This window comes from Lonchura striata, chromosome 13, assembly GCF_050655825.1.
Source record: "Lonchura striata isolate lonStrDom1 chromosome 13, ASM5065582v1, whole genome shotgun sequence".
Lineage (NCBI taxonomy): Eukaryota > Metazoa > Chordata > Aves > Passeriformes > Estrildidae > Lonchura > Lonchura striata.
In genome coordinates this window covers 18,422,552-18,449,469 of record NC_140715.1, presented here as the reverse complement: position 1 = coordinate 18,449,469, position 26,918 = coordinate 18,422,552, and the positions used below count along the sequence as shown (strand labels likewise).

The 26,918-nt window shown below is 44.2% G+C and overlaps 1 protein-coding gene across 5 annotated transcripts; it reads left to right on the top strand.

Annotated features, from left to right (window-relative positions):
• Positions 1-1,216: 1,216 nt before the first annotated feature.
• Positions 1,217-26,918, top strand: CREBRF (CREB3 regulatory factor). Of its 5 annotated transcripts, XM_077786649.2 has the most exons (10): positions 1,217-1,358; positions 9,684-9,862; positions 10,758-10,883; positions 11,745-12,850; positions 13,338-13,432; positions 16,897-17,091; positions 18,776-18,965; positions 19,447-19,520; positions 19,848-19,970; positions 21,039-26,918. In XM_077786649.2, exons 2-10 carry the CDS (start codon positions 9,854-9,856, stop codon positions 21,152-21,154), a joined length of 2,034 nt encoding a protein of 677 aa, XP_077642775.1. In that variant the 5' UTR covers positions 1,217-1,358; positions 9,684-9,853; the 3' UTR covers positions 21,155-26,918. The 5 variants fall into 5 exon arrangements, 4 of the variants coding, with proteins under 4 accessions (XP_077642775.1, XP_021387805.2, XP_085447694.1 ...); XM_021532130.4 differs by lacking the exon at positions 13,338-13,432 and having other exon boundaries at positions 11,745-12,828; XR_014958341.1 differs by lacking the exons at positions 13,338-13,432; positions 19,447-19,520 and having other exon boundaries at positions 11,745-12,828.

The following is a 26,918-nucleotide window of genomic DNA, read 5'->3' as shown; positions in this document are numbered from 1 at the left end:
AGCCAGGACAAAGAAGCCATAGAGCAGTTTTCACCTAGATGCTTCCCAGAATGACACTCCCCTTTTCCAGCGTGGTTAATATTTTTTCTGAAGTAGATGCCAGGTGGTAGCATGACTGAAGAAGCTAAAAGAATAATATTTTGTGTCTGTTCTGCTGCATATTGCATGGTGGTTGGGGAATGGTCTGCTCCTTGTGTGCCAGGAATTAACACTGCTTGGGATAATTTCTTTATTTTTTGCATGACTGCAGGAAATGAGAAGAGAGGGATTCAGCCACTGGTGCTGAACAAACAGTGCAGGTACCAGAGCATCTATCACGCATCCCTCTGTTGTCTGACAGCAACACAGAATGTTCAAGTGTAAAAGAAAGAAGTTTGTGCTTGAAATGGAAAACCTGTGCCTGTGTTGAAAGATATTTGGGTAAAAAATTAGGAAGGTGAAAGAAGCCGACTCCACAGTCAAGTTGTGAAGGCTTTTAGGTTATAAACTCTGGCAATGTATAGTGCGAGAATTCAGGTCAGGGTCATTTCAAATGCTTGTAACTGCTTTTGTTCATACTGTTTAGGAAATGCAAATATCTGCATCTCTGCCTGCCCCTTACAAGTAATTGTTCTAAAGACTTTATAGAAGTTTACTTTTCATTTAGTGGAAATCATGAAAGCATTCTACTCCTGTGAAGGGCTGAGTTATCAGAGATGGGCGGCTGCTCCCTTGTTCCCAGAATTAAATGTCATGGACTTTCTGGGGCAAAAATAGAAGAAATGGAGTGAAATGCAAAAACTTCTTTAAAGAATAGAAGACATTCTTTACAAATAGCAAGATAAAAACGGGTAGGTCTATTTTTTATTATGTTTAGTAGTTCATTATTTCTCCAGTTGTGTCCGAAGCAGTCACCAGGCCAGCCACCTGTCACTATCAGAGGTGGTTGTGCATGTAGCTAAGGACAGTAGGAAAAATACAGAACTGGAGGTGTGAGACGGACAGATGAAGGGGTGAGTACGCGAGTGGAGCCGCAGAGCGACAGGACCGGGCTGTAGGGAACTCGAACCCGGCACCACCTCAGGACCCGCGGCCGCGCCTCCGCCCCGCCGCGCTCTGCCCGCGGGCACCCGCCTCCCCGCCTTAAATACCCCCCGCGCGCCGCTCCGCCGTCACGTGGCAGTGACAGCCCGCTGCTATTGGCTGGCGCAGCCCCCTTCCCCCTGCCCCCTCCCGTGCGCGCCGCCCCCTCGGGCCACGTGAGGGGCGAGTCACGCGATTTCCGGGAACCCGTCAGGAAGGGACATAAACAAACAAACCCGGGGCCGCATGGAGGGGCCGGGCCGGGCCGCGCGGGGCCGCGGCCCCCGCTGAGCGCCGTGAGTCGGGGGCTGCGGGGGGCTCCGCGGGGCTGCGGGGCACCGAGAGGGTCGGGGTGGCGCCGTGGGAGGAGGCGGTGCCCCCGGGCAGGGGGCTGCAGGGAGGGAGAGAGGGAGGGAGAGCGGCACAGGAGGTGTCCGCCCGGCTGCCGAGGGCGGCGGGACGGGGATGCTGCCGGCGGCCCCTCCGCTCCGCTCCGCTCGCCCGCCGGGGGGGTGTGGCTGCCGCGGCCGCGGGAGAGCAGCGGTGCTCGGGGGGTGGCCGGTCCCGGCTCCGGGGCCCGCGGCCGGGCTGAGGGCGATGAGAAGGGGCTGCAGGGGCGGACGGAGCGCGGGCTGAGCCCGGAGTCGGCGGCGTTGCCCCCTCCGGCCTCGGCCCGGCAGGAGCGGCCCGTGCCTTTACAAGGAGAGCGAGCGCCGGGAGAGGAAAGCGCCGTCCTGCCGGGGGAGCCCGGCCGCTCTGGGTGTGCGGGCGGAGGAGAGGGGAGAGCAGGGTTCAGCATGTCCTGCGCTCCTGCCTTTCGGGCTCCCAGTCACCTGCTCCGTTCGCGACCTGTTTGAATGCCCGGCACGGCCGGGGCTGACCGGTGGGCGTGCGGGGTCTCTGTGCCCGGGGGTGTCGGTGCCCGACGGGCGGCTCCGCTCCGAAAGCTGCGGAGCGGAGCTGCCGGAGAGGGGTCACCGCTCTGCGAGTGCGGGGCAGGACGGGACCGTGCCCGCTCCGGCGCGGCGTTTATGTAACGACAGAGCGGAGGGGATGGCTGTTCGCTGCGAGCCGCCGCTCCGGGAAGCGGCTCCTGTCGGGCAGCGCGGGTGCGCTCCCCCTGACACGGGGGTCGGCGGGCAGGAGCCGCTCCCCAGCCTTGGGACAGGGCTCCCTGGGCGGTGTGCGCGGCGCGGCGGGGCCGGGGGGTGCGCGGGGCGGCGGGCGCGGCTCGGGGGGCGCGGGGCCGCGGCCGGGGCGGCGGGAGGGGGTTTGTTTACATGTCGCCTCACCCTAGCTTGAAAGGGCCGCTGGGCGGCTGAGCGGCGGGCGCGGCGGCCAATGGGAGCGCGCGCGGCGGGGCAGCCAGCCAATGAGCGGGCGCGCGGGGCGGGGCGGAGGCGGCCGCGGTAGGCTGCGCTGGGCGGCGGGGCGGCCATGTTGGCCGGAGGTGTGTTAGTGGGTCAGGGCCGGGCCGGGGGACGCCGGCGGGGCCGCGGCTGCGGCGGCCGCCCGCGCTGCCCGTCCCTCCGCCGCGCTTCGCCTCAGCGGGGCCGTCCCACCAAGCCGTGGGGACCGGCCCGGGGCGGTGCCCCGCGTTCCGGGGCGCGTTCCCGGCTCCTGCTCCCGGCCCGTCCCCTCAGATTTGGGTTGTGAAACATCCTCAGGAGCCGCCCGCGGGTCCCGGCGTGTCCCCACACGCGGTGTCGGACACCTCTCCGTGTCGGCGCTGAGCTCACGCAGGTTCCCAGCCGGGAGCACCTTGATTAAAGCCCCTCGTGTCACCGCAGACTCAAACCCAGTCTTTATTATTTAATTTTCGTCCCCAAGGTCCCCACCCCGGGCGTTATTCCCCACCCGCGGCATCGCTGCCGTGCCCTCCCTCGGCCCTGGCAGCCCCCGGCATTTCCCAGGGCAGCGGCTGCTGGAAGGGATCCGCTCTCGGGGATAATTCCGCCGGTGTGGGACACACGGTGTTTATTTATTCAGCTTCCCCATGCAACAGGCTGCAGCTCGGAGCACTGGCGCTGCCAGCCGAAATGTGCGATTCTCACTTAAAGTGATCGTGATCTTTCTGTTGCTGCCACAACAGAGGGTGGCAGGACAGAATCAGATACTCGTATCGTCTTTTAAACACTTCTAAATGTTTTAAAGATTGTGTTTAAAAGGCTTCTGAGGTCGCTTCCGAGCATCCTTGTGGGGTAGGTTAATTATGAGTATTATTAAATGTGTTTTCGTAGTAAAAATTACAGAGAGCCAGACACAGGTGCTTTAGAAATGTGGTCGATTTCTATTGTTGGCTGCTTAAATGAGAAGTCAGAATTTCTATGGAAAATAAATCATAGAATCCTTGAATGGTTTATGTTGGAAGGTTATTTAATTTCAACCCCCTTCCATGGGTAGGGACACCCTCCACTGTCCCAATGTCCCACCTGGCCTTGGACACTTCCAGGGATCCAGGGGCAGCCACAGCTTCTCTGGGTATGATGGTTCTGCAAGAAACCTTTCCTGCTAAAATAATTTCGGTGAGATTTCCTTTCTAAATTAATAAATAACAGTAGCTCAGAAACATCAGACATGTCCATAGCCAGTAGCTCACCTGAGCCAAGAAGGAATTTTATTCTGTGTTTGATGGGAGTATTCCCTGATAAGAGCAATCCGCAGCAGAGGCATCAGGTCTCCTGAGCATCCTCCCCGGTGGTTTTTAAATAATGAGAGTAGCAAACAGCCTGTGAGGACAGAGATTGAAGTCAGCATGAGCAGGAATTAATTGGGAACAAACAGAAGCTTTTGTCCCACTAATAGCTGATGGGATAAATAAGAAAACCCACAGGTTTACATTCCCATAGCCTGCATGTCCACGCTCTGTGATTTGGGAAGTTCAACTGAATGTTTTAACATCAAACCTTGATCAGGAGATTTGGCATTGCATAAGAATTGCTTGAGAGTCGGCATTGGCATGAAAGTTAAACCAAAAGTTTTGTTACAATTGTAAATTTAAGGTTTAGACCTTGCTGTAATAATTTCCCTGAGTTTTTTTAAATCCTGGTTTTAAACTCTTAAGCCATGTGTTTTTTACAATTTTGACTGATGCATTTTTTGAGTTTTCTGCTGGCTTTGAAGTATTTGGTACGGATGCCCTATTTCTAAATTCTGTATCAGAGTATAACAATTGTAATTTCACAGTATGAAGAGTGGACCAGACTGTACCGTTCCCTTCATCATAAGACTTGTGTTGCTTTTTATTTTTTCCTGGAAACGACAGAATTAATTTTTCCCTTAATCTGAAAGACTCTGTCAGAAAAAAATATAGGAACAGCCATCCTGTCAGGATATAGAATATTGCTGGAAATTGGAAGCTGAATCATTGTTTAGTTTTGCTTTTATTTGTTTTATTTGTTTGCCTTTGCTTTCACTCCACTCTGCTTCAGGGGAAATCTACACCTTGAAAAAATAAAAGTGTTAGTTTTTCTACTAATTCTCATGTGCAAACAACTCTCCTTGCTCATCAGTGTTATTTTAATAAGGTTTATGCTATGACTATTTTAAATTTAATATTTTTTAAATTTATTTAAAGCTGTTAATATAATTTTAATAAGTTTAAAATGCTGCACATCCCACTCTTGGCACTAAAATAAGAATAAAATCTTTGTCTCTGTTCCAGAACATACAGAAAAATCCTTCTGGTAGGAATATATTGAGCTGGGCATAGTTGTCACAAAATATGTGGATGCAGAATGTTTGTTAGTATAAAAAGTTAATTGGCATTGGCATGGGGGGCTCCATGAGTTCTGTGCTGTTTTGGGGACTCATGGGCTCTGCTGCCTGAGGAGTTTTGTGTGTGGTTGCACACTAGATCATTTCTTTAGAGGTATCACTTCCAGGTCTTGAAGTCTGTCTGCTGTGGGCGAGTAGGATTGGAAAAATAACACTGGAGGGGGAAGGGATGGTCAGTGGAGGAACAGGAACAGAGACAGTGAAGTTACAGCTTCCCTTCCTGAAGGGAAGAGGCTTAGAAGAAGTGAAAGAAGTATCTTTAGTTCTTTTAAGTGCCAGTGCTCCATCAGACTCAGCGTCTGGGGGTTTTAAGCAGGTGTAATTTTCTCTCCAGGACAGAAAAAGCAAAAAGCATAATGCCTTAGATGCTTGTGCTGACATTTTAGTAGAAATCCTTCATCGACAAGGGGGACTTGGCTGCTTTTGTGAGTCCAGGAATGAGACTGCGGTGGGTGGAAATACAGGAAGACATTTTAAAAGAGTGTCTTTGCTCACTGCTATGAAATAATAATAATAGTACTGATAAACATAGTGTCTTTGTGGTGGGGGAGAAAAAAGAATTTTTTAAAGTCTGGATAATCATTGAAGAATCATGTAGAAATAAAAAAAAAAAAAGGGAGCGTTATTCAGGAACAAAAGTAAAAAACATAAACATTCATTGAGGTTGGGAAAGTCCTCCAAAGCCATTGAGTCCAACCTGTGGGGGTTTCCCACCTTCTCAACCAGGCCTGGAGTGCCATTTCCAGATGTTCCCTGGACACCTCCAGGGATGGACTCCACCCCGGGCAGTCTGCATGTTCTCAGCTTGGAGGCTGCCCTGAGCAGAAGATGTTCTGTAACAGAAAACAAGTTGGCACAAACGGTGGAAGGAAAAAATGTTTTTAAGTGATGTGCAGGAGAACTTCTTGCATCTCTAACTCCAGTATTTCATAAAATGTCCAGATACAGCAAACAGTGCAAGGTATGTAATGGTTCTTTCCAAGCACATGGTGCAGATTTTGTGCTTTCTCTGAAATTCAGAGCTAGCCATGAATGTTTCAGCCTGAGCTTTTAGGTTTAGTACTGGCAGGCTCTCGTGAACTATTTTTTTATACCTGCATCAAAATTGTGACTTTGACAAGCTGTGCTGTGTGATGCAGTCACCACCGTGAAAGTGTAATTGTTCCTGTAATGCACTTACAGCAGGCATTTAGCTGCTGGGATAATGAGCACTGTGCAGCCAGCAAAACAGCACAGCCACGCTCCATGTGCCTTTCCAGTGGTACAAAATACCCAGCTGAACTGGGCCAGAAATAGCAACTTTCCTTACAGCCACGGCACAAATGACTGACACAGGTAACTGAGGAAGATTTTCAGAGGTGCTAAGCTAAAAGCTGGATTTTTGGGTTTTCTCTTCGAGGGGCTTCTTTGGAGGTGCTGTGTTGTGGCAGGAGGGTGTTTTAGTGGCCCAAGAGGCAGCACATGCACAGGAGCTGCACTGTGTGTCCTAAATGCTGCATATTTGGAGTTTAGCTCCTGCTGCAGGCTGGGTTAGACCAGTAATCCCAGGTAATGCACCTGCTGCTCCCCTGTGGGAAACTCATCTTCCTGGGCATCCTGGAACCACTGTTCCTCTTCAGAAACTAAATAATAAATGCAGGGGATCATTTTTAATTAGGATTTGTCATTAGATTAATTAGGTGTTAACTCCACAGAACAAGCTTTGGTTCCTTGTTGATGGCTGATGGGATTTTAACCAATGTACATGTGCATGCCTCCATCAGTAGCCCGGATTCCTAAACGTTAGAGGGACACATCTGTTCCTGAGATCACAGAATCATGGAATGGTTTGGGCTGGATGGCACCTTAAAGATTATTTCATTTTAACCCCCTTCCACTATCCCAGCTGGCTCCAAGCCCTGTCCAGCCCAGCCTGGAACACTTTCATGGATGGGGCAGCCACAGCTTCTCTGGGCACTCTGTGCCAGGGCCTCACCACCCTGGCAGGGAGGAATTCCTTCCCAAAATCCCATCTGACCCTGCTCTCTGGCAGTGTGAAGCCATTCCCCTTGTCCTGTCACCCCATCCCTTGCAGAGTCCCTCTCCACGTGTGTTGCAGGTCCCTCAGTGCCCTGCCCTTCCTCAGGCCCCAGGGAAGGCTGGAGCCTCCTCCCAGGAGCAGAGCTGGGCACTGATGTGACTCCAGACCTGCAGACACAGAACCAGCTCCAGGCCTGGCTCTTAATCACCTTGATCTGATTTCCCTGCAGGCTGTTGCCAGAGGAGCCAGCACCCTGCCTGCTGTTCGGGCTCTGTATTCCACCTGTGCCTCTGCATTTGGGAAGGGCTGATGGAAGGCATTAATGGAAATTGTCCTGAAGTAGAAATTCCTGCTATATTTATCTTCAGTAATTCTTCGTGCTGCTGTACTTGAGCTCTGCCACAGCACTTTTAGTTCGTTCAGAACTGCATTCATTATAGATAACACAACAGCTGGACTATTCTTTTCTAACTCAGTCTTGGGCTGAAAGTGCCAGTAATGATAAATTCTGTAAGAATGGGATTTTAACTGCAGTCTACAAATTACTTTCCTTCACAGCAAGTTCCGATTTGACACCTGTGCTCCCATATGTGTCATTGATTTGTGCCTTACATCTTTATTTACCAGTTTGTGAAGAAACACTGGTAGTTAGGTGTAAGCAGCAGGAGGCTTTTAATGATGACCTTGATCTTTCTGGGAAATTTGGAAAGCAGTTGGAAGCAGGGCTGCTTTGTTTGGAGCATGAAGGATATCTGGATTGTGCAGCTCCCTGAGGCAATGTCTTTCTTTTCATGGCCTCACTGTGTTTTCCCCCTCCACAAAGCTGCTGAGAAAAATCCTACATCGTGGAATAGTTGACTAGATGCTATTGGGATTCAAGTCACATTTAACTATTAATATTATAAAATGTCAAGAATGAAATATAAAGAGAATTACGGAAATAATTGGGTTAGCTGATACACTGCTTTGACCTGAGAGGACATGCACTGGCATTCTTAAATAGTGCAAGAAGCTTATCACTCCAGTCTTGGTGATGGTAAAAGTATTCTGAGCCTTGAATGTTTGTTTTGAGGATTTGGAAGTGATCCCAAAGCTGGCACCTGGAAGTGTTGGCTGGTTGGTACTGAAATCAGTGTCAGTAGAGATGAAGTTTCACCCCCTTTGCTGGCTGTGTGTGGAACAGCTTGTCTCATGTTGTGACAAAAAAAAACATGACAAAGAATAGCCAGTGAAGAAGCAGCAAATGTTTCCTTTCTTTGCCCTTTGTGTCATGGACAGCTCTGGCAGTCTCCTTGTGAATGCAGGAGGTGGTTTGGTGGTGATGTCAAAGTATTAATCTGATGAAAAAAGGCATCAATCTCATGGAAAGAAAATGCTCATATATTTAGAATCATAACCTTGCCTCTCTCCTTGTGTCTGAGAACAGCCCAGTGTTTGTTTCGAAGAACAGGCCCTTTCTCCTAGCCCAGGTGAAGTGACTCAGTCATTCCTGCCCCGTCCCCACCTGGGAAGGACCATCCTGCTGTGGTGTGGCCTTTGCTGGGTGAAGGGAGATGGGGCTTGCTGAGGCACAAACTTCACTTTAAATGTCACTTTTAAATAACTAAAGGGTTCCCTGGAGGTTTTGGAGCAGAAAGGAGCTTTCCTCACAAGGATCTGGCTCGTTCACCACAGGGCCCTGTGAGGAATGGCTGCTCTGGCCGGGGTGGTGAGGGTTCAGCTGAGAACTCCTGTGTAACTGGACCCAGAACTGTTGTTCTTTATATTCCAGCTGCTCTTTGCAAAGCAGGCTGTTTTGATAAGTAAAGGCTTCTTTGCATAGTGTCTGTTTTTACCACAGTCTGATAGTCCATATGCTAAAGAGGACAAACTAGCTGAGATACCATCTGAAAGTGGGAATAATCACGGGGATGCTGTCATGTGCTGCTGGGGGAGGGTTCTGAGCTGTGGGAGAACACTTAGAGTTTACTATTTGTTTTTAAAATAGGAGAATAAACACAGCCTGAGCAGATTGCACCAAAGTCTGACTTAGGAGCAATGCTGAGTGAGGGTTTTCCTTACACTGTTCAAAAAGCTCAGAAGAGTCATTAGACAAACATCTGAAGTAGAGCGGGTCAGTCGAAACTCTTAAACTGGCAAAACTACCAGTAGATAAATTTGTCCACTTTCAAAATATGCCTTACTTGAATTAATAGAGAATGTATTTTATTGGACAGCTGTGAATTTGGCAGTTTTTAATTTGTTCTCTTGGGGAAATCTGTCTGTTCCACTCTGCTGCTGGATGATTTCTGTGATCCTCTACCACTAGATGTTGCTGTGTGAGTGATTGATGTAATCTTATCTGATGCTGGATGGATTCATCCCTTAAAAAAGGAGATACCACTGAAACAGCATTTCTGCCTGCTCTGAAATTTGTATTTTGAGACTTTTGCCTAAGACATTTTTAGAGTTCATTGGCTCTGTTACATTAGTCATAAAGGTTGTCTCTCTATTGGATACCCAGCAGTGTGCTGATTATTGTTCCCAATTTGGCAGGGTTTTCTCTTCAGGTGTGTCTGTAGAGCTGCTGGTCTCAGCAGAGAGGGAAAAAGGCGACAAAATGTAACTTGGCCAAAAATATTTTTGCAGCAGCTCTGTTCTGTAGCATCTGTGGCTTTTCATTCAATGAAAGATGGCAGGCAAAGAACATTTCTATACATTCCAGCATGAGAAAAAAAATCAATTTTCAAGGAAAATTCTTGCCTTTGGCTGTCTTTTAAGCTTTCACCTTGTTGGTGAAGGATTACTCACTGCCTTGGGGGTTTGCTGTGTTTATTCTGCACAGAAGTCGACAAATAGAAAAGCTCCATCGGGGTGAACTGAAGTTATCCTAAGGAAAAAATTTCATTGCATGGACAGTGTAAACTCCCTAAGACTGAAGTAAAGCTGGAAAGGAATCTACAAGTGAATAAAACAAGAAGTTTGGAATTGGATTTGGGGAATCTGGGCTTGGAAATGCCTCAGGTAAGTCTGCTAGGATTTTATTCGCTTCTGTAAATAATTTTGCCTCTGTTTAAGAACAAATTGCACCAGCACCAGGAGAGGAGATGTGTAAGAGATTACAGGATGTATATTTTGTAGGGTCCTGTAGTGTCTGTGGTAGAAGCTGTGGTGCTGCTCTTGGTCCTGTGTTTGTTGAAGCTTCAGCCACGTTGTCTGTGGGTGAGGGAGGATGCCTGGAGAGCAGAACAGCCTTTTATTACTGCAGTGATTCACACCCAGCACACTGAATGACTTTCAGCAGCACAGTGTTTCTGCCTTCCCAACCCTCAGGGTGAGAGTGTCTAGAAGCGAAATTGAGGTCTGGAATTAAATGTAGCAGAAGGCCTTGCTGCCCATTCCCTGCATGCCCAGTCATCCTGCATAATGCTTTTTTTTCCAGATTTCATTTTGTTCTTGAGAGAGAGGTAACAATCTAGATTTAGTTGTCATAAATTTTGCTTCCCTTACAATTTTACATGGAAGTTTTATGAGTTCTAATGGCTTTAAACACAGTCAACACTGCTTTAGCACGAAATTATTTGTATTAGAGACTCCCAGATCTTGCCAGTACTGGCCCTCATCCTCTACAAAAGCCAGCATGTCCCAAAATTTGGCAAACATAAGACTTTCAAACCAACAGGGAAGAATGAAGGAGCAGTGAATGCTCTTGCAGCTCTGTGGTGGATAGAAATGTGTGCTTTTATTGCTCCTGCATGTTGTCAGCTGCTCTTGAAGTGTTTTCTGACTCTGGGGAACGATGTGCTTATCTGTGGTGGTAAAAACCTTCTGAGACAGGGAGGAATGGTGATCCTCTTTGTTGTAGATGAAAATGTGCCTTTTTATATCATGTTTGAAATGTCTGTCCATTGTGTTGTAGCCCAGTGTGAGTGGAATGGACCCTCCTTTTGGGGATGCCTTTCGGAGCCACCTGTTTTCAGAGCAGACTCTGATGAGCACGGATCTCCTGGCAAGCAGCTCGGATCCAGACTTCATGTATGAACTGGTAGGTAACCTGTGTGTGCCCAGAATTTCATCTCCTTGGCTGACACCAGTTCTTGTAGGAATAAAGGGCTGTTGGTTCAAGAATGCTGGAAAATTATCCATTATTGCTGGCTGCTGATTAGGGAAGAGCTGGACTGCTTGTCCAGCAAGTGTGATGCTTCTACAGCAGGCACTTCTTCAAACAGAGTCAAATCCAGCTTCCAGTAGTGCTCCAAGCCCTGTCCAACCTGGCCTTGGACACTTCCAGGGATCCAGGGGCAGCCACAGCTTCCGTGGGCACCCTGTGCCAGGGCCTGCCCACCCTCACAAGGAGGAATTTCCCCCTGCTGTGTTCTGCTTCACCCAAGCTGTGAATGCAGGGGCAAGGAAAATAAAAGTTGACTCACAAGCTACTTATATGAGCATTCCCTTTTTCATTTTCTCTGTGCTTCAAAGGAGAAAGGTCACTCGTGGTCATTAATCGGTCATGTTAGAATGAGGTTTTCCAGGAACTGGTAAACTCAAGCATATTCTGCTAAGCACACAGTTTGACCTAGATTATAGAGATGCCTGTGATGTCTTTCATATTTTAAATATATGGATATTGGTACTGGTTTAGTTCCTGATGAGCCGATGGATTTGCAATAGCAGGGAAACACAGTGTTATAGGAGGAGCTGTGTCTTCAGAAAGACCTGTTGCTGAAGCACACAGGAGCTGAGCTTCATTCTGACCTTCAAAAGAAGCTTTTATTGGAATTTGAGGTTTCTTCCTATGTCACCACTATCTCATACTTCATTGGAGTTGAGTTGTCCTTACCAGATTAAGTAAAGAGATGATGGATACTTTTCTTTATTAACTTTCAACTTATCTTACTGTGCACAGGACAGAGAAATGGACTATCAGCAAAGCTCCAGGGATAACTTGCTTTTCATGGAGGACTGCAAAGACCTTGAGAACTTGGAGTCTTTTACAGATGTCCTGGACAAAGAAGCTGCTTTCACCTCCAAGTGGGAACAGTGGGATACCTACTGTGAAGACCTAACTAAGTACACTAAATTAACCAGCTGTGACATCTGGGGAACAAAAGAGGTGGATTACCTGGGCCTTGATGACTTTTCAAGCCCATACCAAGATGAAGAGGTGATAAGCAAAACACCCACACTGGCTCAGCTGAACAGCGAGGACTCCCAGCCTGTCTCAGATTCACTCTACTACCCTGATTTGCTCTTTAGTGTAAAACAAAACCCTTTAAACTCTTTGTTACCTGGCAAAAAGATGGCGAGCAGAGCAGCGGCGCCGGTCTGCTCCTCCAAGAACGTTCAGGCCGAGGCCGTGCTGTCGGACTGTGCCCAGAAGGCCAGCAAGCCTGGCAGCCAGCCTGCTTCCAGTACACAGATCATGGCCAAGACCAACGTGTACAGCAGTGAGAAGGTGAACATTCACGTGGAATGTAAAGACTATGTTAAAAAAGCAAAAGTAAAGATCAACCCCTTGCCGCAGAGCAGGCCCGTGCTGAGCCAGGCGCACGCTGACGCAGCCAAGGAAAACACCTGCTACTGTGGGGCTGTAGCAAAGAGACAGGAGAGAAAAGGACTCGAGTCCCCCCATGGGCACAGTACAACTCCTGGTTTGCCTTTTAAAGAGACTCAAGAGCTGCTCCTCAGCCCTCCCCAGGAGAGCCCAGGGCTGGCCGTGGGGGAGAGCAGCCTTTCCGCCAGCGCGTCCGTGTCGGACTCCTCGCAGAAGAAAGAAGAGCACAATTATTCTCTTTTTGTAACAGACGCTTTGGGTGAGCAGTCAGTCAAAGCAGAGCCTGAGGAAGAGGAGGAGGATGAGGATGATATTGAAGATGAGGACCACGATGAAGGCTTTGGCAGTGAGCACGAGCTGTCTGAGAACGACGACGAGGAGGAAGATTACGAGGACGATAAGGACGACGACATCAGCGATACCTTCTCAGAACCAGGTACCAGCATGGCTGGGCTTTGGTAACGTGGGGGTTGATGGGTTTGTCCTCTGAGTGGGAAGGAAAGCTTCTGAACTCCTGGTAGTTACAGATGAGCAGCACTGATCTTCAGTTGTGAATTCTCCTCCCACGTTTTCTAAGTGCTTTGCAAAATGCAATTTATTCAAAGTATGCAAAGTCTCTGTTGCCCTCTTTCATGAAAAACTGCATAAAGTGTGGTTGTGCAACAAAAATAATAAGTACAGGAAGCCCAGCTGTAGCCTGAGGTTCGAGCAGCTGCCTAAAGTGTGCCTTTCTTTTTTTATTGTAGCTCTCTAGTAGGGTGTGCAGAGCTTCCTAGCACTTCTTGTATCTCTGAATTTATCCAGAGTTGGACCTGTCAGGATGAAATCGCATCCTGAGTGAAATGACTTCATAATTATTTAAGCCCTATTTTCAGGTACAGCTTTTCCACAGAATCCAAAGAATGACTGAGATTAATAGAAAAATTTCTAGGTGGTTTTCAGCAGTAACAGTGGAGCTTCAGAGGATACTGAATTCCTCTCTCCTACCTTTAAAAATGGAGTTCTAAGAGCAGGAATAAGAACTAACCTTCACCTAGAAGGTAACAACAGTAACACTGTGTAAAAATAAAATCTGCACAGAATTGTAACCAAGTATTAATTTGACTTCAGAAAGTATTACAATATTCACATCTTAAAAATGCCCTGTAGTAGAGAATAAGAATTAAAGTATTCAGACATTTGGCAATATGAAACTTCAGGGGAATAAAGCAGCTGAAATTTTTCCTTGTTGAGAACAGCAGCTTCCCTAAAGCTTGTCAGTGTTTGTCATAATGAACTCTCAGATGAAATTATTTTCTAATTAGATTTCCTGCGTTGGTATTAAACTCGTTAAGCATTCTGCCCTTTATGCTACTTTCACATGCACACAACACATTTTTATTAACATTCTGAAGCTTCTTTCTCCCTTCTGGAGTGAACTCCCTCTGCTTTCTGGGGCCTTGAGCAGCTGTTCCAGCTCTGCAGCCCATGGGGGATGTGTTGCACTGGGAGCCTGGGATCCCTGAAAAAGAGAGCTTGTGTTAAATGCTGTGGGTGGAATGAATTAATTAATGACTTTACTGACCAGCAATCCACATTCTGCAGCAGTAGCTGAGGATCTGGGCTTATCCAAGCTTCCATGAATGAAGCCTAAAACCATTCACCTCAAATGTGGCGATATTAAAAATTTTATCATAAATTTTGTCTGTTTGAGGAAATAATATATCCAGGTATTCTATTCATGTCACTCTTGTATTTTGTGTTGCTTTTTTACCTCTAAAGGTAAGTACTATGGGTAAAGTATCTAAAAATAGGCACAGCACAGAAAAATTAAACCTTCCACAGGTCTGAAAGCAAAATCAGTTGGTATTTTGAGTGAGGATATAATTTACTGAAAGGACAAAAATCTGCTAGTTATTGCTGACCTTCTGTTGGCTTTTTATACATCATTGGCTTTTGGTTATTCTTCATGTATGCTCTTAGAGTGAATGAAATGCTTTCTTCAGGTGTTATCTGAGAAAATATTTAGTTATAGTGAAGGAGAAACAGCTAAAAATGTGACTGGCTCTCAGGCAAGTTTGGACAACAGTGTTTTTATTATCACCATGACACAGATTTAGCAATTTTGGTCCCCTGCAAAGGTAATTTATTATGGGAATTACCAGCCCAGGCCTCTTCTAGCATTATATGTGGTGGTTTTGCTATTACTGAGTTTATTTTTCCTATCTCATTTAGTAGAAAGACTTCTAAATGAATGTTCCTGCTGTCGAGTAGTCAGGAGATTGCAGAAATGAGAAATGCAGCAATCTATTCCTTTGTCAGTAGCACTGGAGAAGAAATGAGTGAAAAAGTGCTCCTAGAGACACAGATTGTTTTAAGAAGCTGCATTAGGTCAGTCTGAGCAGCTGGAGCATCAGCTGGGGGAAAAACCCTGGGATTGATTTGCCAGAAGCCTCTGTGGTGAAGAGGAGGAGTTCTCTGGGGTTGTTTCAGTGTGGCTATTTTTGGGTTTCACCTGGTGAGATGCAGGAGTCACGTTCTCTGTTCTGCTTCATTTAACCCTGGTGAATTTAAACCGAAAACCACAGGGAGGGATGTGAAGGAGCACTTTTAGGAGGGGGTTGTGAAGGGCTTCAGAGTTAAACACAAGAACCCTTTCAGATTTCTTAGAAGCCTGCCCTGCTGTGTGATCCTTGCTAAGAGGAGGAATAAATCCAGTGCAGAGCAGCTGAACAAGTTTATGTGTTAGGTTAGGACACTGCACTGGGTTCTTTTATGTAACTTTATAATGGCAGCAGGTCAGTGTTGGGCTGGCAAGGCAGGATGTATTAAGTCAATGTAATTGAAGTTGCTAACTTAATTACGGTTTGAATAAGCAAACAGGAAGTCCTGATTTTAACCTTATTGTACATTTGTACCCTTCAGCTCTTACAGAGATTTGTTTTCATTGGTTGGATTAATTCTGTGTTATCATGAAGATGGGTTCAATTTATGTATTTCTGTAGAATGAGTTACATACATTTTTAGGTGGAAATCAGTGGGCTTTTTGAGTGCATTTTGATACTTCTGTCAAACAGCATTTGAGTAAAATGGAGCTACAGTTACAAATATTTATGGTATTCGAAACTGTATTTAATGTAAATTGTCAATAATTTTGGCTATACAGCACAAATGTTTTAAAAAGCATGTTTCATTGTTTGGTTTGCCTTTAAAATCCTGCCTTTCCAAACCAGAGAACCCAAGTAAGTGAATTGATGAGATTGTGAGAAACAGAACTTCAGGATGGATTTCATCTTTCTGCATACCTGACTTGTATTCGTGCTTTGGGTTATGATGCGAGAGTCAAACCAAAGCAAGAAAGTTTGTTTTTCCTCTTTCAACTGCTTTTTCAAGTGCAAACAGACTAATTGAATGGACTGTTTTAAAAGGAAGAAAGTGTTCTTTGTGCTGCTGGAAGATGAAGCAGAGCTGAAGCATATGGGGTCAAGGCTTGCTAAGCCTGCCGTCCATGCATGGGTGGCTTTATATTTTTCCTTTAGCTCCATCACAGTATGTGATGTTTAGAAATGTTCCTTTTTTGAGTAAATGTAAACAGATATTTAACATTTCATCACAAAAGGTCATGCAGTGGTTTGAGATTTTTTTTTAACCTTAGTATAGATTATTTTCTAAAGCATATCTGGGGTTTGAAAACCTGTGGTTTGGGTTTACATAATTATGGTAGAATATTTCTGTGATGTGAGCAGTGGCATTGCAATTTCCATGTCCTTCATGAGCAATTCATGGTATCAAGTGCATCATAATTCACCTTTAAAATACTGTTACAGCGTTACTGAGGGTCATTTCTTCCCATCCCACTAAAGAGGAGGAAGAGGTTGAACAGTGGGTCCAGATCCCTCCAGCTTAGATGGTCCTTTGGTCACTGTCCTGATAACAGAGACCCTTTCTCCAGCCTAGGAGGGTTCAGTGCTTGGATTTATTCCCTGCAGGTCTTTGGAGCCAAGGAGTGGCAGGAGTTGGACTCGATCCTGTGGGTTTCTTCCAACTCAGAGTGTTCTATAATTGAATAATTTTTTACTTTATTGTCTTTTGCTAATCCATCTTTATTTAATCTGCTTCTCTTTCCATGCTTTTTGTCAAATGTGGAGGTGAGTTAGGATTGTGTTCCTGCCAATTCATGGAGGAAATTGTCAGGATGGGTGGACGTGGTCCAACATCTGCTGTCTGTACTTGGCACTGCTGGGTTTGTGGGGGACTACAGCTTAGGGGGTCAGAGAACATAAAGGGACTTTAAATGCATAAATAATTTTGGTTTTTTCAACTAATGAAGCCCCATCAGTAGCTCAGTGTCTACCCTGGACTTCAGGCAAATACCCAGGAGCAGCTGATGCTGGGAACCGAGTGTTAGATAATGCAAAACAGAGCTGGCTGTGGTTTTGCTCTCAACTTGAATCCTCAGTTTGCTGCTAAAGGGCTACAAACAATTCTGTCACCAGCATATAAACAACCCCCTGCATCCTTTTAGGGTATGAAAACGATTCTGTGGAGGATTTAAAAGAAATGACTGCAATATCCTCTCGGAAAAGAGGCAAGCGAAGATACTTCTGGGAGTACAGCGAGCAGCTGACGCCGTCCCAGCAGGAGAGGATGCTGAGGCCATCCGAGTGGGACAGGGACACCCTGCCCAGCAACATGTACCAGAAGAATGGGCTCCACCATGGTAAGAAATCCTCAGCCTGGTCACAAATGGCTGTCTCCTCCTTGTGACACCTTCAGCAGCCAAAATCCCCTCCTTGCAAGTGCTGAGTTGTGTTTTGGCTATGAAAACTCAAGCACTGTAAGTCTGGTACTCTGCAGTGCCCAGGGAAGGCACAGTGAGCACACAGTAGGGACTTTCAGTGTGGTTTCTTCCAGAGGAGTGTGGATGAATTGAGAATTGTGACTTCCAAGGGCTCTCAGTGGAAACCCCAAGAGTTCAAAGCTTTCTCAGTGGGATACTGTAAATATTGGATGGTGACTTGACAGATGTTTGCTGCTCGTGGCTGTTCTGTCAGTGCTGCCTGTGTTAGCAGGAGGCTGGGAGGGCTCTGGGGTGCCAAGTTCAGGGGACTGGTATGAGCTGAGGACAAGCACTAAGGCACAACTGTCTCTCTCTGCTCCTCCCTCCTTGTTTTCCCCCTGTGAATGCAGCACAGTGAAGCAGTTACTCCTCTGGGAATAAACTATTTCCTTAAGATGCCCTCTCAGAAACTTAAACTAGTTGCTCTAATAACTGATTTATTCCCAGTGAGCAATTACTGCACCACAAACATGATTAACATCACCCAAAACAAACCACTCTTAGGGGTATTTTTGTTTTCTTCTCACAGGACCTCTTTTAGGCTGCTCCATTTGATTTTTGGCTTTGAAGGAGCAATTTAAACCAACTTCCCTGGTTATAAGGTTAATGTTCCCTTAGAGTTGACAATTACTGCCTTTAACATGGCAATTGACCTTCTCTTAAATCAGAAGGTTTTTTAGTTGTTGATGTTGTTACCTGTAGATTTATTCAGGGAAGAAAGCATTTCTTTCTTTGGATGTCCTTAGTTTTTAAAAGCTTCTTTATCCTGTAGTGAAATACCAGTACCTAAAGTTCTGTCAACTGCTCTTTCTCATGATGGAGCTCTGAGCAGCCTGGTCTAGTGGAAGGTGTCCTTGCCCATGGCAAGGGGGAGAAAAAGAAGAGTTTAAGGTCCCTTCCAACCCAAACCATTCTGTGATTCCATTATTTTATATTTGTTATCCAACACCAAATAACCAAAACATGCTCTGAGGACTCAAACCTACCAGACACTTGGACACTGGACCTCTAAGTCAAGTGCAAAACCAGCCTTAAATAGTTTAAAATACATATAATAAAAGGGATTAACTGGCATTTATGTGGATCATTTCATCTCAGCATTGCTGAAGATTTTTTCAACACCAGGCCACAGCACTCTTTCTTAAAGCAGGACTTTGACAATAAGATTATTTAGGAGTTTAATCCACTGGAGTGTGCAGGAGGGGATTTTGCCTGCATATGAGTTAACAGGTTTACAGCTGGAGCAAAACAACAGGGTTTGAACTTGTGACATACATTTTTCAGCAGAGTTGTGTGTATGCTCTCTGTCACATCCAGTGGCCTTGCCAGCAGTATTTGCTCTTATCTGATCTGGATAGAATATGAATTGTACAAAGCTCTTTATGTGGAAATGCTCTTTCTATTGTGAGCGGCCACAGGGATCACCTGATTCCGGCCCATTCTTCTGCAATGAACAAAGGAACTTAAAACTGCACCCAAAAACTGCTATTTTAGAGTGTTTTCTCACAGGTTTGTGTATGTATTATGTCACTTCCCTACTCATTTTTCTGCATGTTTAAAACAGGAAAATATGCAGCAAAGAAGTCACGGAGGACTGATGTAGAAGACCTGACTCCCAACCCCAGAAAACTCCTCCAGATTGGTAACGAGCTGAGGAAGCTGAATAAGGTGATCAGTGACCTGACACCTGTCAGTGAACTTCCCTTAACTGCCAGACCCAGGTCAAGGAAAGAAAAGAACAAGTTGGCTTCCAGGTATGCATTGGGTAGAGCTGCAGGGATGAGAAAATTTGGATTGCTACAAGTAAATGTTAAAAAGCTAAACAATTTTTAGTAGTTTAGCCTAAAAAAAATCTACTTCATGTGGCAGCTCTTGCAATGGGAATTACCAGTTTATCAAATGGGAATTACCAGTTTACCAAATGGGAATTACCGATTTATCAAAAAGAAGAGCAGCTGGCACCTTGGGAGCTGTGGTTTGGCTGTTTTCTAGATAAGGATGTGTTTCCACTGGAATTGGCTTCCTTAGCTTTGGGCAAACAGTTGGGACAGTGGCAAATTCCACAAGTGTCAAATGTGAGCAGATGCAGGTAGCAGAGTGTTTCCAGTGCAGGTGAGTGAGGAGGGATGAGTTTGTGCATCACAGCTCTGGGAGGGTTGGTTGATGAGTTCATGTGGCTCTTACTGCTCTGGAATTTCTGGTAGTGCTCTAATTCTTCCTCTCTTCTTGCCATAGGGCTTGTAGGCTAAAAAAGAAAGCCCAGTATGAAGCCAATAAAGTTAAACTCTGGGGTCTCAACACGGAATATGGTAAATACAGCTCTTCACATCTCTAATTTTTTTTTTGTTTGGGCAAACCCATCAATTCTGTCCTACAAAACCAGCCCATTGAATAAAGTGAATGTAAATTGGGTTACCTGCAATGTTGAGCTACTTTGCAGGTGTAAATTATGTAAATGTATGCATGTGCTGTAAATATTACTGAAAACATTGGTAATATTTGATGTAAACTATTGCATTCAATTTTACAGTAAGTGTGATGTGACACCTTTGACACAGATAGCTGTATGTGGGTAATTGTGAATCCCTTCCAGGAGAATGTGATGTAAAGCTAATCCTTTTTTTTTTTGATTGCAGATAATTTACTGTTTGTCATCAACTCCATTAAACAAGAAATAGTTAATCGGGTGCAGGTACCTAAAGATGACAGAGGAATCAACATGGAGCAAAAGTTGAACATACTTATTAAAGACACTCTTGGTAAGCAGTGAACTTGGTGTATTCACCTGGGTATGAAGATACAGAGTCATAAATACCCCGAGGAGCACCAAAGCTCATCCCATTCCACCAGAGACACCTCCCACTATCCCAGGTGGCTCCAGGTTCCATCCAGCCTGGCCTTGGACACTGCCAAGGATGCAGGGGCAGCCACAGCTGCTCTGGGCACCCTGTGCCAGGGCCTGCCCACCCTGCCAGGGAACAGCTCCTTCTCAATATCCCATCTAATTCTGCTCTCTGGCAGTGTGAAACCATTCCCTGTATCCTGCCCTCCATCCCTTGTAAAAATTCTCTCTCCATCTTGCTGTCTTATTCAGGCACTGTGAGGCCACAATGAGGTCACTCCAAAGCTTCTCCTCTGCAGGCTGAACAATCCCAATTCTCCCAGCCTTTCCTCCCAGCCCTCTGATCATCCTGGTGCCTTCTCTGTGCTTCCTATATTTGATTACAAACAATTTCTGATCTAGAGAAATGAATGAACCCTTTCCTGATTCCATTTGTCTCAACCAAAGTGCCCCTGGCTTTGTGTCACACGTAGTGATGCCTTGGGAAGGCTGGCCTAGAACAGAGGCTGGACAGAGCTAAAGAATAAAGCAGGGATTTATTAAAAGGCCTCAATGCATCCACTTTGGGATGCACAAGAGTCCAGCCAGGGCTACACCCAAGATGAACCAAAATGGTCACAAAAATGAATGATTGGTCAGGAGGTCTCACTTTTATAAGTTCTGCTCCATTTGCATATTGGAGTTAATTGCCCAGTTATAGCTTTAGCTTATGAAGTCCCATCCTGCTTGTTTTTCTCTCTCCATCCCACGTTGTTTGTGCTCTTGGGCTGAGATTTGGATCATTTGTCTTTGGTCCCCAGCTGGAGAAGGAATTCTTTTGTCTCCCTGCTCTGTGCAGAGAGCTCAGCATCCCCTGGTATGAAGCTCAGACCCACACACTAAAGCAGCACAGAATGTAAAAAATAGAAAAGCCAAAACCTGAGGCATCAGTAGGAATGTGCCATGAGCAGTGACCTGAGAGCAGCTTCTCTTCCCTCCCTTTCAGGACTTCCCGTAGCTGGGCAGACGTCGGAGTTCGTGAACCAGGTGCTGGAGAAGACAGCGGAGGGAGACCCCACGGGCGGCCTGGTGGGGCTCCGGATACCCATGGCCAAGGTGTAGGGCAGGACTGGAGCTGCTCTGGGGCAGGTTCTGCCTGTGCTGCCGAGTTCCTCCTTGTAAATGGCATCCTGGTCTGCATGTCAGCTTAGCATTCTGTCAGCACTCACCTGTAGGTTCCATTGCTTTCGGTAACAGTGTAGGAAAACGAATCACGGCGTGGTAGGAAATGCCGCAGAGCATTTTTGGACCATAAACCAGATAGTTTCAAAGCTGCTTCAAGCTCAAGGGCAGAAATGAGAGTTCTCTTTCAAATGATCTAGGACCAGAATATATCACTTTTGTTTTCAAAGCAAAAATGTGGGTTTGCTAGAGAAAATACTTTAGCATTTGCCAGACATTGTGACAGGTTTATGGTCCAAGTGAAGTAAGAGGAAGCATTTTTTTGGTGAAGCTGTCAATGTAGGGAGTTTTTTGTTATTTTTTAAAAATTTTATTTTTAAATAATTGGATTTTCGTTTCTTGTTCTTACAAAAAAAAGTAAGCTTTCTTTGCAACCATTAACTTGTACATAGCACACGCAGCATTAGAGCTAGTGTGCCATATAAGACTTTAATTTTCTGAGCTTAATAGAGTATTTAAATGTCTGTGCAAGCAAGAGAAAAAAAAAGTATATTCTTTGTGCCTTGTATTTTGTGGGGAGAGCTATCAGTATAAGCTGGTAAAGTTTTGTATGAAGAAAACCCTGAGGGGCAAAACCGAGCTGTATAGATGGCGAGATTTTAGGTTTTAATGTATTTGTTCCAGCTCTTAAAATTTTTTGAATGTATATAGGAATATGTTGAAAATGTAGATATATGCCACAGAGTCTATGTATTGTATAAAAGATGGCTCTAGAAAACTCAATTTCGGTACTTTGGCCGGAAGAAAACAAATACTTGCACATTAATGCGATTGTTTATTTTTGTACCAAAGACAAATGCAACTGATATGGCGAACTGCCAGTCTAAGTAAAGTTTTGCACAGCTTATATGATACTGTACTGAATGTAAAAACAAAAGAAAAAAAGAAAAAAAATTAAAGGTCAGGGTTAGGGATCTTACTGAACTGTGAATTTTTTTGTTTGGGTCCAATTATCTACAGAAGGAGCATTCATACATAACAATATTATTTTGCTGTTCTTGTAGTTCGCTTCCATGGTAGATAAGTTGGTGGCCGTCTTGGAGTCTTTAAATCTTTTTTCTCTGCACTTACTGTAGGAGATTTTAATATATTTGGATTTTAGTAAGCTATTGGTAAAATAGTTTTCGACTTTGAGAATTTAAAAAAAAAAGTATTTAGCTTGTTGTAGTATACTTCCACCAAACAACCAAAATAAAATTATTTTTATTGTAACGTGTATATATGTAAAGAGAAAAAAAAAGAGCTACAAATATCTAATTCCTTAGTTGCCACTTTTCCAGTTGATGTATTATTATGCATGTGATGTTTCCAAGGATCAACACAGGCTTCAAACAAAAAAAAAAAAAATTTATAGACTTTTATATTTTTGTACAGGTATTTCGAAACTAGCTTCTTCAGACTTATATGTGACTTATTCTTGTTAATTCAGTAGTTTCTATGATTGAAGAATATTAACACAAAGTTCTTATTTGCTCTTCTGCTAATAAGAGTTGGCTTTGTAGTCAGTGTTAACGTACAGATTAAAAGCTTTAGCCTTTGATGAGAAAGTCCTTTATCTCAAGGCAAGATCATTCTCTGGTTTCATGGACCCCCCCCCTTTTCCTCCCTGTTCTTTCTCTCCCTATTTAAAGATGACAAAACACTGTTTACTGAAAATAGAAATACCAAATATTTTCAAATGTAGCTGCTGAAAAAAAGAAAATGCAAAAGTCCATGAAGGCTTTTTCCCCACTCCCTTTGGGGAACTTCTCCACTTCGTTTCTAGTTTGTCTGAGTTTGTTTGTACTGTGATTCCTTTCTGTTTATAAGTAGATTATTTTTATATCCGAGCTTGTACTATAAGAGAAAAAAAGCCTGAATCGGTAACAGTGCAGGAGGAGTGGCTGCTGAAAGTGGTGGCCCTGCCACACTCACAGCTTCCTTTGTACCTAAATATTTTGGAAAACTCAAAAGGGAGGAGGAGGCCAAAATACCACTACTGAGCTGTACAGAAAGTCTTTCCTACAAGAGACTGAACAAATACCCAGGGCAATTTAGGCAAAACTTTGTAAATCCACTTAAGGCTTGCAAAATCTGAGTGGAGTGTGGGTGTTTTTCTTTGTGGTGGTGGTGGTGTTCAGGTGAGGAGAGAGTTGGCTGCTGCTTTCCACAGTGGGTCTGGTGTATTCCTCTTGTTCTTGTGGAGCTGCCCAGGGCCCCAAAAACCCCAAGAGAGAATGTGTCCTGTGAGGTGCAGGCTGTAACCGAGCAGGGCTGGCACTCAGAGCTTGTCCCTGTGCTCCACCCAAACCCTGCGGGCGAGGCAGCATCTGAGCATTGAGAGAGAGCAGTTTCAAATCAGGTAAAAACTTCTGGGACAAATTCAACTGACAAGGCGTTTAAAAGCCGCCCCACTTATTTTGCTACCTGGGAATCCTGGGCAACACACAACTTTATAGCTTTTTCTTTTTGTCTGAAAACCAGACTATGATTTTGGTCTCGCATTTCAAAGTAGACTTTGAATCTTTAGTGAGTTCCATACCCTTGCATTTCAGTGTTTCCTATGTATTATTTTAAGTTAAAGCTTTGAAATAGTTGAGCTTTTTAATGTTGACACTTTATTTTGTAACTATTTATATGTATGTATATCTTAGAAAAGCACTTTGTTTAAAAAAAAAAAAGAGGAAAAAGAAAAAAAAAAAAGAAACTGCGTTTTATATGATTCCTGCCACTTGCTGCTAACTCTGGGCTGGTCAGAATGCTGCAGCGATACTTGAGATAAATAAAACCTGGCAGTAAAATGTAGAGTAAAGATAAGACCTTTTGCTGGTTTAACTTTATCATAAAGGTGACATAGGCAAGCTGTGCAGCTTTACATTTTAACCAGGGGACTCTGTGGCATTTAAACCGTCTAGAAATGGTTGTACTTTAATGCCAGTAACAATCTGCTTCCTCTAGTGTCATTAAAATATATACATTTAGTGTATACTTATCACAAACAAAAATCTTATAAGGGTATAAAAACCAACATATGTACATGTTCTGTTTTTTGGCAATTGTGGCATGCGTTTTGGGGTGATCTTTAGAGAAGACCATTTTCTAAAGATTTTCAGTGTTCATACATAGTATGTGGATCTTAACGAAATCCTGGGTTTTTTGTTTTGTTTGTTTTTGAGTGTAGGCATTGTGAATATTCACTTTTAATCCTATCTCCAAAAACAATGATCTATTTTTTGATTTAATACAACCAGAAAGCTCTTCCTTTTTCTGATACACTGGATTCTCTAGGATTTGTTTCCATATTAAAAGCATGCTGTCATAACTGCTCTTGTCGAGATCTCGTCAGTCTGAACGTAGGTGCCACACTTGGAATCGATGGGCTGCTTGTTCTGCTGTACCATGTATGACCCTCGTCCTTCCCCTCCCTTCATGACAGATGATGATGTGGCTTTATATTGTGCCTTACTTGTACATCTAGAAACTAAGTGTTTTTCATTCCCTCTGAACTCGTCAAAGCTTCTGAGGTGGAGTCAGAGCTGATTGAAGCGTGCTGGAGCGAGTGCAGACAGGGCTGATTTCAGTTTCTCTCTCTAGTCCTTTTGTATTTCTATGGAAGACCAGTTTTTGAATGGCCTTGCAAAACGTGGGGGTGCTCCTGAAGGGTGTTTTTAAACCCAAAACCCCTTTTGCTAACGCTTACTTTTATGGTTTATTGAACACATTTACTGATATTTGGTGAGTGCTTTATGTTTTTTGGGATGAGAGAGACTTACTACTAAAGCTGTGTTTACGTGTGGATGGGCTGGATTTTCTTATCATACCAGTTGAAATCATTGTGATTTAATAAAGTTGTATTGCTGTAAAGCTGATGTGAGAGTCAGGCTCAGCTGTGTTCAGTTCCTAATTTATAGGTTGACTTTTTTCCGTACTAAGAGGGCCAGGGAAAAGTTGGGGTTTTTAAAAAAAAGCAAACAAACAACAAACCAACCTAAAATGGTTGAAAGGTCTTTTAACTAACCTAAAAGCAAACAGACACTTTGGAAATGTAGAGGTGTCAGTTTAAAATTTATTTTTAAAAGACACCCCCCAATATTTATCTAATATTTATCTTGCCTTCATTAATGAAACAGCTTATTCACAGCTATAATGACTGGATGTGCTTTTCCATAAATCATTTAAACATAGCAATTTTTTTTTATTATTATTTTAAAGAAGCTCTGAAGGGTTTTATTGGGAGAATTTCCAAGGGTTGTATCCAAGCTGCCTCCAGCAGAAATAGCAAATGCAGTCCTGTTCCTCAAACGTGCTTGCTCGTCTTCCTGAAATTCTGCTGAGGCACAAGCCAGTTCTGGACCGTGAATGTCAGGATCTGTATTTGGCCTTGAGACCCGAGTTTCAAGAGTGCATCTAAGCATGATTTGGTTTTCCTTTGAAGTTGGAATCACCTAGTGGAGTGTGCTGCTAGATGTGGTCTTGGCTTGTTGACACAGCCTTGCACACAGCTGAGGTTTATTTTGTTTACCCCAGGGATGGTGTGAAGTACATTTCAAACAGTTGCTGCCTCAGTGACTGATCCTTCTTGTAACTGTATTAAGGGCATTAGTCTGTTGAGAAAACGCCACTCTTGAATATCTCCCAATGTAAATTGGGATTTCTTCGATGTCATTAATCAAAGATGGCACTTTCAGGCTGTATCTTCTTTGCAGCAAACAAAAATCTCTGTCTTTCTACAACTTGCATTTCACAATATGCCATGTTTTCCCTCCAGTGCTTCGAGAAGGTGTCTTTGCACTCTGGATATAATCCTCAGCCTCTTAGACATCCATGAACTTCCATGGGAGCAAATACTGACTCTGAATTTATTGTTTTTTACCAAGCTGTGGAGCTAAAAGTGGAACCAGAGCTCTTTGAAGCCACACTTGCATTTTTTTGTTTCCCCCATTAAAAAAAAAAACAAAATTTCAAGCTTTTTAGATAATGTCACAATTCAGAGTTTTTCTAGAGTTTAAAGTAATTTTTAGTTGAGTATATTTAAAGTCAAATTGGGTGACTTAACTACTACTGTAGGGAAAACTTACAGATTAGATTTGATATTGGAAAAAGCACATCCCACCCTATCAAAATCTGATTAGGAAACAGAACCTAGTAAGAAAACTTAATTTTAATTTCTCTTGTAATGATGGATATTCATGCATTCTGATTGGAATCATCTATCTTCCCAGAATATTATATATCCAAGGAAAACTTGCTCAGTATTTGTAGTTGGGTGAACTCTTAAGGCTGATGGCACATGAAGATGCAAAAAAAAAAAAAGCATTTTAAACAAAACATGGCATCCTGTTCTGCCTTTGCTTGGGGTCATGATTGTAATGCTGTCCTTGATATTCTATAATCAACTTCCAACTGGAGCTCAGTAAAACATACTGAAAGTCTTGTCTCTGTTAGAAAATAAATTTACCTTGTTCAAAGCATGATCTGTTAAGAGTTGCAATGTTAAATGTTGGTTAATAGTTGTGCAGTTTTATTTTTTTGAAAAGAGGCACAATTAAACTATTGACTTTGTTTACTCTGTCACCCTTGATCCCTAGCACTTCTATTCAGATACAAATTCATCAATGTATGCAACATCCTTTGTAATTTAAAATAAAAATTGTGGAGGAAATAC

What these genes read in the sequence shown, in the direction of transcription:
- CREBRF (XM_077786649.2), top strand. An exon ending in ACCAGCATGGCTGGGCTTTG is followed by an intron (nt 12,851 to 13,337) that starts GTAACGTGGGGG and finishes GGTTTTCAGCAG; the next exon opens with TAACAGTGGAGCTTCAGAGG. An exon ending in AACTAACCTTCACCTAGAAG is followed by an intron (nt 13,433 to 16,896) that starts GTAACAACAGTA and finishes GCATCCTTTTAG; the next exon opens with GGTATGAAAACGATTCTGTG.